At 39.2% G+C, this 17,049-nt stretch overlaps 2 protein-coding genes across 5 annotated transcripts in view; one reads left to right on the top strand and one right to left on the bottom strand.

Annotated features, from left to right (window-relative positions):
- Positions 1–6: 6 nt before the first annotated feature.
- armc1l (armadillo repeat containing 1, like) lies at positions 7–4,084 on the top strand. 2 transcript variants are annotated; one of them, XM_041804512.1, is made up of 7 exons: positions 7–126; positions 525–702; positions 1,067–1,158; positions 2,441–2,624; positions 2,725–2,841; positions 3,283–3,357; positions 3,461–4,084. In XM_041804512.1, the coding sequence occupies exons 2-7, from the start codon at positions 550–552 to the stop codon at positions 3,653–3,655; spliced, it is 816 nt and encodes a 271-aa protein (XP_041660446.1). In that variant the 5' UTR covers positions 7–126; positions 525–549; the 3' UTR covers positions 3,656–4,084. The 2 variants fall into 2 exon arrangements, with proteins under 2 accessions (XP_041660446.1, XP_041660448.1); XM_041804514.1 differs by lacking the exon at positions 7–126 and adding an exon at positions 143–175.
- A 126-nt stretch (positions 4,085–4,210) lies between these two features.
- map7b (microtubule-associated protein 7b) overlaps positions 4,211–17,049 on the bottom strand; it is a 45,276-nt gene continuing 32,437 nt past the window's right edge. For 2 of the 3 annotated variants that reach the window (XM_041805546.1, XM_041805548.1), the window contains 12 exons: positions 13,954–14,073; positions 12,655–12,803; positions 9,228–9,364; positions 8,846–9,075; positions 8,586–8,736; positions 8,304–8,472; positions 8,112–8,216; positions 7,986–8,036; positions 7,857–7,887; positions 7,652–7,766; positions 6,746–6,924; positions 4,211–5,978 (listed from right to left, as the gene is read on the bottom strand). In XM_041805546.1, coding sequence (XP_041661480.1) covers positions 5,968–5,978; positions 6,746–6,924; positions 7,652–7,766; positions 7,857–7,887; positions 7,986–8,036; positions 8,112–8,216; positions 8,304–8,472; positions 8,586–8,736; positions 8,846–9,075; positions 9,228–9,364; positions 12,655–12,803; positions 13,954–14,073 — 1,448 coding nt within the window. In that variant the 3' untranslated portion in view covers positions 4,211–5,967. The remainder of the gene's footprint in view (positions 5,979–6,745; positions 6,925–7,651; positions 7,767–7,856; positions 7,888–7,985; positions 8,037–8,111; positions 8,217–8,303; positions 8,473–8,585; positions 8,737–8,845; positions 9,076–9,227; positions 9,365–12,654; positions 12,804–13,953; positions 14,074–17,049) is intronic. The other variant, XM_041805547.1, reaches the window with a different exon arrangement.

Below are 17,049 nucleotides of genomic sequence, written 5' to 3'. Positions count from 1 at the left end.
GCAGCAGCAAACCCCCGTATGATTGGATAGAAGGCTGCGAGGAGCCAATAGCGTGCGACTACGTCATGACTTGACGACGATTGCACCAAATTTGTATTTTCGTGCACGAGCAGCTTCTTGTACTAGGTAAGAAAATATGTCGCAACGTAGTTTCAAGTTTATTGCATCTGTTTGGGTAATTTTTTAACGGTTAGCTGCACATCAAAGTGATTGTATAAAACCCACAACTTACCACGGAAGTGTTTTTTTTCACGTGTTGGTCAACTTTTGACAAGCCTGTAAAGCTAACGTTAGCTTATTTAGCTAGCTACGTTGACGTTATCGTCAGCGTTGAGGCTCGTCGAAACAACAGTTGTATACATGCTATAAACAAGCCACTGAACAGTCCGCGGGGGCTGAAATCGCAAGTTTATATGTTACATTTGTAGGACTGTAACGTATGTCAGAAACTTCGTGGTATAAATATTGTGCTTTTGCAGTCAACAAACGCGTGTAAGAATCTAATCTTTTCAATTAAACCACAGTTTTAGATCTGTTTAAGCAGCAACCATGATGGATGCACTGTCAGTTGTGACTCAGCTTCGGGACCTGGCTTCAGAACCGCAGAACCGTGCGGTGATAGTCCAGGATCAGGGCTGTCTCCCCGGTCTGGTTCTCTTCCTGGACCACCAGAACCCAGACGTGCTACTTGCAACTCTTCAGGTGGGTGACAGATTTTGGTCTCCAGGTGGTTGTTTTACCTGATTGTACTATTCCTTTTGCTATTAATGTGGATCACTGTTGTGTCTTCAAGGAGTAGTATAGAACCTCTTCAGTAGTAACACTTTAACAGCCACATGTATGTTTGTGATCAAGTTATTGTACATGTTAAGACTGATGGATCGTTCATACCATGAATGCTTTATTAGCCTCTGATAAACCATAAAATGTAAGTAGTATTTATTAACACATCTTACTCAAATGACCAGCTATTGGATGTTATTTTCCTGTTTTAACGTGTTTGGTAGCTGTGTTGCCTTGTTTGTAGTTGTAATGTAACCTCTTCAGCATTCCTGTTTGCTCTCAGACTCTGCGCTACTTGGCTGAGCTGTCCCCCAATATCACCACCATGAAGAATGAACTGGGTATGATGGTGAGCTTGGAGAACCTAATTGGGAGGTAAGGCTGCGATAATCAGTTGATATCAATAATATCAATTGATACCTGTTAAAACTGTGAACTGCACGATACTCATTTCTGGATTTTGTTTTCACTTTCTGCTCAATGCTGCTGAAAAAATACATGTGTAGCCTAACTGTAATTGTGGACAGAAGAACCTTACAAGTTTTTATCTCATGAAATGGACTCAGTTCTGAATTTAAAATTAGATTTAGCCTGGTGATCAGACTGAATTATATGGAAGAGGATTAGGACCAGAGGTGAAGGAAAAAATAATGCTGTGCACTTCAAGATTAAAGTATACATGATGAGAATACTGTCGTAATTACAAGAATAAAGTTGAAATACAGTTTCAAGATTAAAATCAAAGTGAAGGGAAAAAGTTTAAATATTGAGAATAAAGTAGAAATTTTCAATAATCAGTTGAATTACAATTTCAAGAAAAAAGTGGACATTTTTTTTTCATCTACTAACAGGACGGACAGCACTCCTCTTCCTATTTCTCTTACTTTCCATCCAATCAGCTGCAGATACACACAGGTGGCTGGTTCGACCTTGATGCGTTTTTATCATGAACAGCTTGCTGCAAATTATAAAAAAGAAAAAAAGAGCACTCGTGCACATGTTGTCTTTTTAAATTCTACCTAACAGTATGTGTAGGATGCACAAAGACAGTGTCACCTGCAAAACACGGTAGGCACTACACTGCAATTTTGTATGGAATGAAGAAATAAAAAACACGTTTTTCATTGTTGCTGTCATGAAACATCTTCATGTTTTCCCTCAGCTGTCATGAAACATCTTCATGTTTTCCCTCAGAAATGTCAATAAATTTGTTGGTTTACATTGACTTTGTTTATCCCCTGCAAATGCATCACATTACTTTATACTATAATGAAACAGCTGATTTTTGACACTGTTTATGAGCTGAAAGAGAAAGAATCATGCTGTTAGTTAGATCCAGTTTCTAAGTAAAGTTTCACATGGTCATCAACACAAGGCATTTTGTGGACACAGCCAAGATTAGCCATTTATTGCCATAAATACTATTCGCACAGGATTCGTGAATTACTCCCTTATATCTGTGTTTGGTGCAGTACATTCACAATTTCAACTATAATAGCGAAGTACACAGCATTATTTTTTCCTTCATCTCTGGCCCTAATCCTCTTCCGAAAAATTGCAGTATATTTCACTTCAATCACTTTGAGTGCAATGAAGATGTAAATAGCCTTTTAGAGATCTGTAACCAGCCTTCATACATCTCAAAATTTCTCCTCAGGGAGGGTCTTTCAGTTGACATCACAGCCTTGGCACAGGAAGTGTTTGACATTCTGAGTTCACCTCCTGCTTCTGTGCCACGCACACCCGAGAGAGCAAAGAGAAAGAAACCCCAGTTCTTCATCAACTCCTCTAACAAGAAAGCCAAGTCTGTGACTCTGCACATCCAGGGGCTGGACAGCTCTGTGAGTAGTCTGACTTCAAGCACACACACAATCCGGTATAACAGCTCTAATTGTTGTTACTGGCAGTTATCTGAAAATACAATGTTTTTCTTATGTAAAGGACCACAGGGGTTTGTGCGAGGAGGCTCTTCTGAAGGTCAGAGGTGTGATCAGTTTCACCTTTCAGATGGCCTCTAAGAGATGTACCGTCCGCATCCGATCAGACCTGCCTACGGAGGTAACATATAGGAATCATAATCACCTCTATTTTGATTATTAAACTTGATTGATTTAAAAACATCTTAACTACACGAATTTCTCTGAATTTAACACTCTCAATACTTAAACATTCTGAATCCAAGCAATAAATGATAATAAAGGGGGAAAAATATAAATCTATCAAAATAACAATATAAAAATAAGACCAATGCAGCATGAGACGGTCATAATTTAATCTTTATTATCTTGTGTTCATGACACCAAAGACAGTATTGAAATGTTAACTCCATCAGTATCCCAGCAGTATTTAATTGTCTGTTGCTTTTATGTGACTGATAACTTAAAATGTTTTTTTTTACCTCTATTTATAATCACTACTGAATTGTCAATGTACTATATCATGCAGGAAAAAAGTTTCCTTAACTCCAGTAACCAATGTCTGTGCTCCTCTCTAATTTAGAGTCTGGCATCTGCCATTGCTGACACTAAGGTGTTGTCAGCTCAACAGGTGGTGAAGAATGAGGCTGGAGAAGAGGTCAGTTGTAGAAATGGTGCACACATTTCAGCAGTGTTAAAAACTCTTCTGTATTTTCTTGCTGTATTCTCTAAGTGTCTTCCCTCTAAAACTGTTTCTACAGGTTTTTATCCCTCTGAACCCAAATGGAGCAAAAGTGCAACAGAACTCAGCCCTCCCAGACTACCTCCCAGAGGAGGAGGACAGTCCAGAGAGGGAAGTAGACCGAGCTATTTCCCGAACCACAGCAAAGGAAGATTCTAATGGAAGCTGGCTCAATGCTGCAGCCAGTTTTCTAACCAAAACTTTCTACTGGTGAAACTTTAAACTGTCCTATTCCTTAGGAAAAACATTTGGTCAAAAGACTTCTGTGGCTGATTGTTACTAAAGCGGACATTACTGGAAGTTGGACATCCTGGTTGTGTGTACATGGTGTGAATGCCATCAACTCACATTACCATGTGACAAAAACCCTCATTCTCAACATGTGTTATCACAGCCTGTTTTACCTCTCTTCTTCGTAAATACTGAAAAACACTTGAAAAAATGTTTTTGGTCTTGGCTGACGCTGTTCAATCCATTACTCTTACTGAATGTAAATATGTTCTGTCTGACTTTAAAAACTAACACAATTCTCTGTACTTGTAAAAAACAAAAAAAGGTTTCTACTTTTGAAGGTGATGGAAAACATTTTCTCATATCCTACTTTGTTTCAGGGAGTTTATTTTAAATAAACCCACAAAATGTTTTTCCCGTGTGCACATTTTTATTATTTGCCTATGTTGTGTTTTTCTGGATCTAAAAGGGAAAGTATTTATAAGAAAGACCAAAACAGTGAATGGTTTATCAATTCAAAAAGTTTTATTTACTTGCCAAAGAGTACGGCTGCAACAGTTGTAAAGTGATTTCAGTTTTACAGTTGCTCGAAGATTTCATCCCACAGACCCTCTGAAGAAAAGGGCTTTTTACTTTCAAAGCCTTGTGGTCAGTCTTAGTAAAATATACCACTTTTACATATCCATAGAATATCTAAGTTTATACTTAACAATTGATTTAGCCTCTGTAAAAGACAGTTCTTTGAAATTCAGTCAAGTTAGCATGTTGATAATAGCATGCTGTGTACTAGTGACAGGAACAGGCCCGACATAAGACAGACATGGGTAATATTTCTGAAGTACCTTTCCATTAGGTACGACTGCAAGATTTGGGAAAAATTAAAGGTTTCTGAACAAAGAGAGCAGCATTTCTTTGAGATGACAGAAGATAGAAATGAACATAACAGAAGTGCAATGGTTTAGTCCAGTTTTTAATGATGAATCCCTGTATGAAATACCCAATTTAACATTATTGCCTTTAAATTCTGATATCACAGACATGCAGACATAATACTTTTTATATTTTTTAAATAAATCAAGGAAAGAAAGCCACTGGAGACTTTAGGAATGTGGCTTGTAATGCCAAAGCTCATACTGGGACTGCATACCCATTTTTAAAAGAAATGAGTCAACTCATTCTTCATCTGATGCTGTAAGGCAAAGAAACATCAACATTAGCAGCTTTTCTTATTATACCCTTCATCAAAATAAGATCATGACTCAGATTATTACAGAATTAACACCACCTGGAACACAAATCAATATCAACTCACCTGGCTGAAACAAAAGTTAACATCCAACACTGCTCAAATAAACGTGTTACAGGATGTAGCACTGGGATAAACACATTAAAGGGTGTTACTTAAAGCAGTTTTTACTTTCAGTGTAAAGAAAAAAGAAGACGACGAGGTGAGGACAAAACAAAGAATCATTTTATCTGTACATCAATTAAATAAACTAAAAAATCTGAAGTTTACACCCTATTTCTCTGAGAAGAGCATTTTCATTTAGTCATTATTCAACTCGTACTTCATCGTGCTCTGACACCCCAGCCTTATTCAGCAAAATATATTACACCCCATTTGCCTGTAGCTTTAATATAAATTCATGCACTGATGTCATCTCGCCTGACACCTTTTCAGTAGAAATGTTGAAACCAACGAAGAACGATGAGCTTCTAGTTTGAGGGCATGAAACCTGTACTTCTGAACCTGATGTTTAAGTGCCAGTGATTATGTCACATTGCTGATTTAGTTCATCTGTTATGGTATTTTCTACATCAACAGAATAATCTCTTCAAGTATCATGTCTGAAGACTTTACAGATGATCTCAGTTTACATTATTAGTAGTCTCTCATTCTCACACACACTCTCACACACATACATACATCACAAAAGTCACAAGATGGCATGGGCGTCCAGAGCCTTCCAGTGATTTTAGGACATTCACTTCAGAAAGACGGGTAGTTTGGGCTGTGACAGAATGTAATGAGTGACCATCTGTTCCTCTGAAACTTTGATGAGGGACAACAGACTTCTCTCTGGAGATGCTTAAAGGGAGATCTTTGGAGACACCTTCTTTGGGAAATGGCTGTGGTGCTCTTCTGTCACAGGAGGGTGAGAAGGTAAACCTCTGGAAAGGTCTGGCTGTGATGCTACGAGCCCTCCCTTTGGTTCAGTCCAACAGCTCTGTGTTACCTCTCTGGCCTCATTTCCTGTCTCTCTGGGTGTGGAGTCATCTTGGTCTGAAAGGGCCTCAAGCAACGTCTAAAAACCAAGGAATACAATAAATGTCAGTTTCTTTTAAATATGCCTGAAAATAGTGCTCTTAGTTCAGCTCATCTTGGTACTGAGCCTGTGGCCTTAATCCCAGCTGTGCTGTTATTCAGTACAACAGAACAACCTAAGGTGTGATATTTCTTATACAAAATAGCTACCCAAGAGCTACACATTGGTATGAACATAAATGCATGACAGCAGCCTTTTGTTTTCATTTATTCACCCATAAGTCTGGAAAGAAACAGGCAGTTGTGCAACTTCACAGAACTGAAATGATGTCAAGCAATGTATATTTTCTTGTAGCTGCAGCTACATGTGTAATCCTGAATTTACAGCAAACCAGCTTCTTTATTTTATACAATTTATCTGTATGTTTCAAATTATCATGCAAGCAGTGAAAAAAGTCAAGTGACCACATGTTTTGTAGTCATTTTTTAGAGTGAGATACTAACTTGATAATCAAGACAAAGCCTGTTAGTTATAGTGTTGCACTCTGTAACAGCACTCACTGAAAGCCTCTCGCCCAGTCAGTTATCTCAACTGACATTATCTGAATAATAAGGAATATATCTGATGTTGTTATGCTAAAACAAAGCCAAGTTAAGCTAACCTTTGTGTTAGCTTTAGCTCAGCCATCGATCATTTAGATCCTCAACATTTGAAATGTGTTTTTCTCTGTCACAACATTGCAGAGGATGAACAGAGAACAGGGATTGAAAAAAGCACAGGTAATGTAGAAAAATGCTGCTGCTGACCTGGTCCCTGTTGGGCTGATATATCCTCCATCCCACTGAGAGGTTTAAGGAGACCGTTCTCCCTGAAGGCTATAACGGGAACTCTCTCCTCCTCCGGCTGCTGCTCCTCCTCTCCCTCAGGAGGAGACAACCTGGAATGTGAAGGCAGTACGATCACCTCTTCAAACTCCCCGTTCTCTCTGGGAAAAACAGAAGATGGAAAGGAGGGTTTTTGGCAATGTTACCCTCGGAGCTGAATGATATAAGCAAAAATCATATCTCAATATTTAGATGAACTGAAATGATACTGAAATGTTTAATGCCACAGCAACAAAAGCAGAAGTTTTTGACACTCAGCATTGGGTGAATTTTTCTTTTCAAGTTATCAAAAGCTGGAGATCAGTTCCCAAACATAGTCTAAACTGAATGACAGGACTTAATGATCTTCAGTCACATTTTTAACAAAGAGAGGGAGAGAGTATTGTATGCATTTTGAAATAAGTTGGCACTATTTGGAAGCTCCTTGGAAGTTATACCCACTTTTCCAAATATTGCCGACAAATTTGTGCAATTTAAGCAGCATGCAGGAGTTTGCCTGCAGTTTTATGATAGTCAGTAATTATTGACAAATATTGGGTGTCTGGGACCTCTATTATTATTGCAGTGGTATCAAAAGGTACCATTATCCTTTGATTTTTTTTTACTAACATTAAATAAAAGAAATAAAATGACAGTTAACCATGTAAACTAAAAATTTTAAATACATTAACCTTTGCTGTCAATAAAAATCATATTCTTTACCCTATCTATTATCTGAAAATATATCAGTATAGCTTTAAAACTTGTTGCCCAGCTCCACATTAACCTCAGAAAAATACAAATGGCAAACAATAATGAAATTAAAACGACTATTCACATGGTATTTACCCCTGGTCAGGCTGGCTCACTGGGGTGGTGTTTGGGTCGGGGTCAGCTTCCTGACCATTGCTACTGTGTGTTGGTGAAACAGTCACATTAGAAGGGCCTGGACTGGGAGGGGTCACTAATGAGAGAAAACAACACAGAGGGTATGATTTATTTTTTTCATTATTGAAAAAAGATAGAATAATATTAACTATATAGTTTACGTTACCTGCATTATCACCATTTCTAGGAGCAGCTCTCTGAAGAGGATAAACAGTTAAAGATTGAAAATTCATGGTCCATATAAATACTTGGTCAATCAGATACTAGCTACATTGATCCCACATGAACCTTTTACCTTCTCTGCTGTGTCTGAACGTCTTGTTCTCTTCATGATCTCCTCCAGACGCTGTGAAGAAAATGTTTTTAAATACATTTCTCAGTGTGTATTATTAAATACTGCACATAAGTGAGACTGTATCACCTTCTTTCTCTCCAGGCGTTCAGCCTCCTCTTTTTGGAAGTGTTTCTCTCTCTCCTGCCTCACTCGCTCAGCCTCCTCTCTCTGTCGAGACTCTTCCTCCTCTTTCTAACACACAAACACATACAGGGTTTCTTCACTGTCAGATAAAGACTTCTTAAGTGGGTTTGTTTACTTTATTTGATGTTCCCTGACCTGTTTCTGGAGTCTCTCTGCCTCCTCCCTCTCCCTCTCGAGTCTCTCTTCCTCCATCCTTCTCTCCTCTTCCTCCTTCCTCTTCATCTCCTCTGCCTGACGCTGAGCCTCCTCCTCTCTCTTTGCTCTCTCCTCAGCTTTGCGGCGAGCCATCTCCTCCCTTGCTAACCTGTACAGACACAAAAGAATCACAGTTAAGGATAAGGATGTGGATGTGTACACAGCTGCTGATAGCCACCTTCATACTCTCTTCAGATCAGATACACATTTACAGTACAGCACCTGGCCTGCTCCTCCTGTTGCCTACGCTCCTCTTCCTCCCTCTCCCTCTGCTCTCTGGCCAGTCGACGATTCTCAGCCAGGATACGACTCGCTTCCTCTGGATCTGTGGTGCCTGCTGAGGGTCTGTGAGCTGGAGGACTGCTTACACCCTCTAAAAAGCATGAAAAATTTAACTTAACTAAATGATTTTATACTGTATGAAACAAAGACTTGATTAATTTCTAGGTGTGCAGAGGGAGGGTTCTGCAGAAATGACTGACCGCTGGCTGCTGGTGGTGATTGCTCACTGCTGCTCTTGTTCTGACCCAGTGGCTGTGGTCGAGGCTGAAGAGGACTAAGGACCTGCTCATCTTCGTCCTCGTCTTGCTCCCTGGTGGACTGAGGACTGTCGGCTGTGGTTCTGAAAGGACGCAGATTTCCTGGGTCCTCTGGTCCTGGAGACTTAAGCATCTTGGGAGTTGGGGGTCGCTCTGCTGGCTTTTGAGGTTGCCTTATGTGCAGGAAAAAAGAATCAGAGGTAAAACTGAATTAGTTTACCAATACTTAACAGCTCAAATCCGTCATCCCGTCCTTCTGCTCCCATAACTCCAATCTGTCTCCAAACTGATAATGTGATTGATTTTGTCTTAGGTGTTTTCCTACCTGCCAGGAGAGGGCGCCGTTACTCTGCTGGTTTTCTTTCCAAGAGAAGAGGAGCGCTTGCTGGGTAAAGTCATAATGGGAGCCAGGGGGAGTGACAAGTTGCTCCATGACTTCCTGACATTGTCCCGGTCCTTCTGCTTTTGTTAATGAGAAGAAAGTAAAAAATTAATCATAAAGATTCAAAACAGGGCTGAGAAATTCATCCAGTTTCAAGATACACCATTGTACTTTAAAGTGAAACAGAGTACGATTTATACCAGTATAGTTTATACTTATGATTTTTAAAAATATAAGACTCCTGGCCAATAGATACTGTTTACAGTAAGAACCAGTTACATTTATTAAAGCTACTGGAAGCTATTGCTGTTTCACTGATCACTGCATCCAGTATGATACAGTTGGTCTAACAGTTAAAAGTGGCATTGAAGACACTGGAAACTATTTATTTATATAGCTCTCTAGATCTGTATTCATACATCACTTCTTTATTAAACTGGGATAAGTCATTAACAGACACGATCAAGTGACTGGCTAATGTTCCATGAGTAATACTAAAACTGGAAAGTCATCCTTCACCTTTTGTGCCCTACACAGCTCTAACGGTTTACTGTGTACACTGAAACTCAACACAGGTGTTAGCATGGGTCTATTAAAAACATGATTATAAACTACTCTACAGTGATGGTAACTGTTTCTAACTTAAATCTGTTTGTTCATTTCATGATGCTCACTGTTTATTTTTTTTCTGTCTTCTAGATTTGTTTTAATTGTACTCTCAAAGTCACTGAAAATGAGGATATCCCCTTAATGATAACTTAAGATTTAAAAAAGTTGAAAAAAATAACCAGTGATATGCTTATTGATCATGAGATGCTTTGCTTGAAATTCATAGTTGGGTAATCATTTATCTGTTTATCTAATTTATTTGGGAGAATCTGAATTACTAAGTCTAGACACCAAATAATGGGCAATCTATAGTTCTTATTATCATAAACTGCTGACAAACTCCTACACAGCATCTAAATTGCTCAAAGTTGTAGGCTACATTTTCAAAGGGGGCCAAACTGACATGTTGCCAATGTGTAAGTGAAATTTTAGCCAGAGCTCCTTCTCCCAGTTAATCATACACCTTATGGACAAAAGTGTTTGGCCACTTCACCATTACACCAGCAGGGACTGTAACATTATTGTTTAAAATACATGCACTTTAATAAGGAGTTGGTCCCCATTTTGCCACAACAGACTCCAATCTTCTAGGAAGGCTTTCCGCAAGATTTTGGTGTGTTTCTGTGGTAATTTGTCCACATTCATACTGTAGAGAACATGTGAGGCCAGACACTGATGTTGGACAAGACCAATGTTCCATGTTCCACTTCATCCCAAAGCTGCTTGATGGAGTTGAGGTTAGGGCTCTGTGCAGGCCAGTCAAGTTCTCCATCCATACTCATCAAACCATGTCTCTAAAGTCCTTGCTTTGTGCACTGGGGCACAGTCATGTTTGAACAGAAAAGGGTCTTTCCCAAACTGTTGCCCCAAAGTTGGAAGCATAGGATTGTCCAGAATATCTTGGTTTGCTGAAGCATTAAGATTTGCCTTCACTACAGATATTATAAAATGAGATTATCCCTCCTTCACCAAAATTTACAGTTGGCACAATTCAGTCAGGCAGGTAACGTATTCCCGGCATTCGTCAAACCCAGAGTCATCAATCTGACAGTCAAACAGAGAAGCGTGATTTGTCACTCCACAGAACAGATTTCCACTGCTCCACAGTCCAGTGTCGTGTGCTTTATACCTCTCAATCCGATGCTTGGCATTGAACTTGGTGAGGTAAGGCTTGCATGCAGCTGCTCGGGCATGGAAACCAATTCCATGAAGCTGCCACTGCACAGTGTTTGTGCTTACATTAATTCCAGTGGAAGTTCAAAACTTTTCAGCTGTGGAATCAGCAGAGTGCTGGTGACTTTTTTGCATTGTGTGCCTTAGCAGTCAGTGGCCTGGCTCTGTGATTTCACATAGTCTTCTTCTTTGTGGATGAGTTGCTGTTGTTCTTAAACACTTTCACTCTAATAATATCACTTAAAGTTAACAGTAATATCTAGCGTGGAGAAAATCTCTCATGTCTTCATGCAAAGGTGGCATGCATCACAGTACCAAGCCTGAAGTCACTGAGCTCTTCAAAACAACACATTTTGTAACAAATATGTTTGCAAAATGGAAACTGCATGGCTAGCTGCTTGATTTTATACACCTGTGGCAACACGTCTGATTGAAACACCTGAATTCAATAATTAAATACTTTTGTCCATGTAGTGTATGTCTGGAAGATCATCATGTTTTTGTACTTTATGATAACATTAAAATAATGGGGATTTTATCATTTTGAAACATTATTTAGGATTACAGAACAGTTTGACAGCATCAACACACAGAAATGCTATGAATGTCTTTTAATAATTTAGACAGTGTGCAGTTTGTTTTTAACTATTAAAAAAAATCCCAATATTGGGTGTCCAGGACTTATTTTTTTGTGAATGTAGTATTGATCAGACTTAAATATAGTTTGAGTTTGACTGGAATCATATCAAAGTTTACCAGTAATGCTGTTATTGTGACAACCTTTTTTTCCAAAGGAACAACATGAAGATATATATCGTGTATCACCCTTCAGCTAAAAAACAGTTATGACTGTCTATATCGCCCAGCCCTAATTCAAAATATGCATGCGACCCAGCATCCAACTACCTCTTATAAAACATATAATGTAAACAATTTTTCACTAACTATTCTTAGTACACACACAGGTGTCAAAGGAAGTGCCAAGACCTGGGCGCCCTCTTGACGGCAGCAGAAGATGATCAGAAACAGGATTAAACTCAGACAGCCTTCCTGTGGCAGTACATAACCTCTGGTTCCAAATCCAGACAACAATACTAAAAAAAATCCAAGCTTTGTTATTAACAGTCATTAAAGCATTTAAATGCTTTCTGTTTGAATAGTTTTATAAGAAAAGTAAAACAGTAAGATGGCAATGTGTCTTGACTAGAGATGTGTTAGTAAACATGTGCTATTTATACACGTCTTAGGCTCACTGTTTGGAGTATAAAGCACAGAAGATGCCATCCTTCTAAGACTTTAATGGTTTAAGCTGTGACACTGTGTTAGTGGACAGATGGACAGTGGGAACAGTGTGTGTGTGTCAGTGTGTCTTTAAGTGTGTGTGTGAGGGGCAGACCTACACAGATACTTTGATATATTTCATCTGACTGATCTGGGACAACATCAACATGAGAAAGTTAAACAGAAGGAGGAGCAGTAAAATGGAACAAATCACTAATGAGATCCAGATGGGAAATATTACATTTTAACATAGTTGATCATAATCTAAATAATCCAAACACAGGTTCTGGTTGATGACATGACCCACCTGTGTGGTGCCGGTGGTCCTCCTACGAACCGTCTTGGAGGATGAAGAGGCCGTCTCCCTGCTGAGGCTCCTGTCATGGCTGCGGCAGTGAGGGAGAGGTTGGGCCTGCAGGGCCTTGAAGGACATGGAGCCCATGGGGTGGCAGGACACTGAACGAGGACACACAGGCATGGCTACAGTGATGTGCGAGGTGGCAGTGTTTTCAGGAAGGTATGGATCAGGGCAGTGTGAGGATTTATGAACATCAGCAAGGGTTTGATAAAAAGGAGCAAGGAAAGAGTGGCAAGGATGTGGCAGAATAATCAAAGGGAAGCGTTGAGTTTAGGAAGAGCAGCAGAGGTTTGGGAAAATGAAAAGATGTTTGGTGGAAACAGAAAAGAAGAAAAAGAAGCCATTAGTGCTACTGCTAAAACTCTGCAACCATCACTACATTGTTAGTCATGCTTTTAGGAAAAAGGTTTAGTGAAGCTCTATAAGAGACCTAGATAGAAACTATGTTGAAAACCAGTCCTTGTTCTAAAGAGCCAGTGTTGGCAGTATTACTACTTTATTAGACTTTGTTCTATAGTGAGAAGCACTACAAACTATGACTGCTTTAGACCCAACACCACATAGGAAAAGTGAAAATTCCACAAAATACACAAAACACAAGCAAGAAATGCACCTGAAAAGAAACTGTTACTTAAAGGTTAGTGTAGAGTAAAGCAAAAGAGGATCCTGTTCGTTGTGAGTGGGTCAGTGTGACATAGAAAAACATGAAACACAGGAAACAAAGTAAACTTGAACCATCACTGCACACTTTTTTGGCAAAGTAGACATTATTTTTCCTCTTATGGACTGTAGGCTAACACTGAAACAGTATCCCACCCTGAGGGTGGTACCAAAGGATAACAGGCGCCATGTGAGTTTGATCAATATACATACTGTAAATCCTTAGACAATGCCGGTGTAAAGGGACCATAATTTTGTGCTTTCCCCTGTCAATAGGAGAATGCTTCCTAAACAGCTTACTTTCTTAGACCTGCATGTGTTTGTGTGGGTGTGTGCGTGAGCTTTGGGTGCCTGTTACAGACTGGTGATGGGAAGTTTCAGACGGTGTAATGCTTTAAGTCTGGCTAAATCTGATTAACAACCAAAACTGTTCCAACTAGTCGAAGAGACCAAAATATAAACAACATGAATGCTTATAGCACATTGTGGATTCACAGATCTACATACACTTTTAAACAGCCTGCTTCGTGATTATTTCTTACCATAGGACCTAGGGAGTATCCATCATATGGGACATGTATGTATTACCTGTTTGGTCACCGGATAGACTCATAGCACTTCGGCTACGGGCCAAGTAGGAGTGTGTTGGCTGCTGCAGGCGGCTGACCACATTGCTCTCCCATGGCGTCAAAGGAAGACGGCGCAGGCCTGCACATAGACGGACACATGTATATGTAACACTGGAGGTTTCATAAACGTATTAACAGCCCACTGATTAGCCAAAGCAATCAGTCAAAGCAGATTATAAATGATGCATAATTACTGTTTGTTTTATTCCTCCCCTCACACTTGACAGCAGTGTGGGCAAGAGCCAAGGTAAAATCGTTGACATGCACAAGCTGCTTGGTTACACCTACACCTGCATGCACCAGTGTGTTAATTATACGGAGAAGCAAGCAGCCTGGAGTGAAGTGCAAACCAAGAGCAAAAACAGGCAGGAAAAAATTCAAGTCTTGATGCTTTTATTTAGCCATGCAAAGTCTTGGTGATTTGGTGGGGACACTGAGCCATAGGATATCATTCTTAGTTTTTAACGATAAGTGGAAATGCATCAATTGACCCCTTGTTGGCTCTCTGATTGGTCCTCTGACTCACCAATCGGAAAGCCCGCTCTCAAAGCAACTGTTGCTGGGCTAATTCAAGTTGGACAAGCCCGGGTGAAATTGTGACCATAATGTCATTACCTCAGCAGAGTTAAAAAGAGTGCTTGGGTATCTGTATGAGTGACCAAAGATATCCTCATCAGGAGTATTTTTTCTCCTTTTTTCCAAAACTGAAGGTTCAATATATATTAAAAAAAAGTTCCCTCTTTGGATTTGACTCCATAGATGATCATTCTGGGAATTTAACAATCACAAGAATATCTGCATTTGCTTGAAGGAAAGAGGAAGTATTTGTCAGTATATGATGTTCTGGTAACGTAACGTAGCTACAACGCTACTTAATAGCAAACTTGCTAATGTTAAAGTTCAAGTTGACACTGATGTTATTCTGAAAAAAATTCACTATCATGAATGTACAATACTACCAATATGATATTGGTACTGGCAGATATCAGCTTAAGAAAAAGTTAACGATCTGTATTGGCAGATTTGAACATTTCTGCTACTAACTGCCATTATATCAGCTATATATATCAGCTATGTACATCTATAAGTTTGTTAGGTTTTAAAGGGATACTTCAACATTTTAGTTAAAGGAATGAAGATAAACAAAGAATTAGACTTCAGCAGACAATGGTCTGTTGGTTCTTTGGCTTAAAGGGATACTTTAACATTTTGGCAAATTCACCCATTGCCAAAATTCCTATAGTCTTAGTAATAGGTTTGTTTCCTTTAGTTGTCGGTGCAAGCTGTTTCTAGATCTGGGGGGACCGATATACTAGCTGCACAGCTAACACTATGGCAGCAGACTGTATTATTTGCTTTCCCTCATCAAACTCATCAAATACACAATCCAATAACTCCAAAATGCTCTTGTGGACAAGTTGTGACCTGTACATTCACCACGCTATGAAATAATCATGGAACATTATGAGACGGAGATGTTTTAAAGTTAAATGCAAAGCCAGAACTACACTCCAGACATGGCTGCTGCACTGTGTCACTCCGCCCAGTGGTTTACTCAAGAAATAGTTCAGAGTATTTGCTTCATGTGTCCTAATGTTACATAATTATACCTTATTATTTCATAGCATGGTGAATGTGCAGGTCACAACTTGTCCACAAGAGCATTTTGGAGTTGTTGGATTGTGTATTTGATGAGTTTGATGAAGGAAAGCAAAACAATACCGTCTGCTTCCATAGCATTAGCTGTGCAGCTGGTGTATCGGCCCCCCAAGATCTAAAAACAGCTTGCACCGACAACTAAAGGAAACAAACCTACTACTAAGACTACAGGAATTATGGCAATGGGCGAATTTGCCAAAATGTTAAAGTATCCCTTTAAGCCAAAGAACCAACAGACCATTGTCTGCTGAAGTCTAATTCTTTGTTTATCTTCATTCCTTTAACTATAGAGGATATTTTTAAGTAATAAAGTTTTATGTTGGAACTATTTATATATCAGTATAAATATCAGTATTGTCTAAAATTTATTGGTCTAGTAAGGCAGATCAATACGTAACAAACATCTCTCTTCTTGTGCACTTCAACTCCTCCACAGGTGGAGGTCGGTGCTCTCAGAAAAGCATGACTGGTCAAAAACACTGATGAACAGTGCACATCAAAACATTAGTCCGCTGCACTTTAGTAATCTGCAATCAGTGTGCTTCAGTTTCTTCTTTGGTTCTGCCTGTGTTTAGGAGTCCATTGAATCATCTTATAAAAAAAGGAATAGTCGAATCATCGGGTATTTTTAAATTGTTTCGAATGGAAAAGAACATGGCAACAAAGAACTTCTCTAATAAAGTACCAGGGCTTGACAAAGGGTCAATTGATTAATCTTGAAGATAACATGATTTACCACTTTCAAAGAGCCAAACAACTGTATATCAGGAATAGCATGCAGCATTTCTCACTCTGATAGAGCAGTTAAGTACAGGGTTGCGGGTTCCAGAGTGAGGGGCAAAGATATAACTGGGCTGGAAACCGTCCAAAGGAATCACAGTATCTTACCTTAAACACTCATTTTTTTAAAGTAAGGACCTTTTTCTGTGCTTTACATAGTTTCCATTCAAGGGCATTGGCAGCCTAGAATTTGACACGATATCTATAGTTCCACCAGTAATAATGTGTACATCTGTTTGTTGAAATGTGGGTGTTGAATTTTCAGCTGGGATAAAACTGCACAAGTGTTCCCACAAAAACAAAAAGATTATCCAACAGAGGATTAGAGAAAGGGGTCACGCTAGAGGGAGAAAAAAAATCTTGATCCCTCCGCTGAAACACACTGAAGTGCAGACACATGCACATATGATACATGTCATTAGCCATGTGGGAGATGGATTTCAACATCAGATTCTATACATAAACGTGTATTTTTCAAAAGTATGCCTTTGAAATTCTTTACTCAGACAAAATATTATGTTGTATCATGCAGCTACACAAATCTAAGTCAAAGGACTGCCAATAAATTAGACAAGATAGTAAACAGGGTCATTGTTTTGTAATTCCTTGATGGTTT

Source organism: Cheilinus undulatus, linkage group 14, assembly GCF_018320785.1.
Source record: "Cheilinus undulatus linkage group 14, ASM1832078v1, whole genome shotgun sequence".
NCBI lineage: Eukaryota > Metazoa > Chordata > Actinopteri > Labriformes > Labridae > Cheilinus > Cheilinus undulatus.
This window is presented reverse-complemented; position numbering and strand designations above follow the sequence as displayed.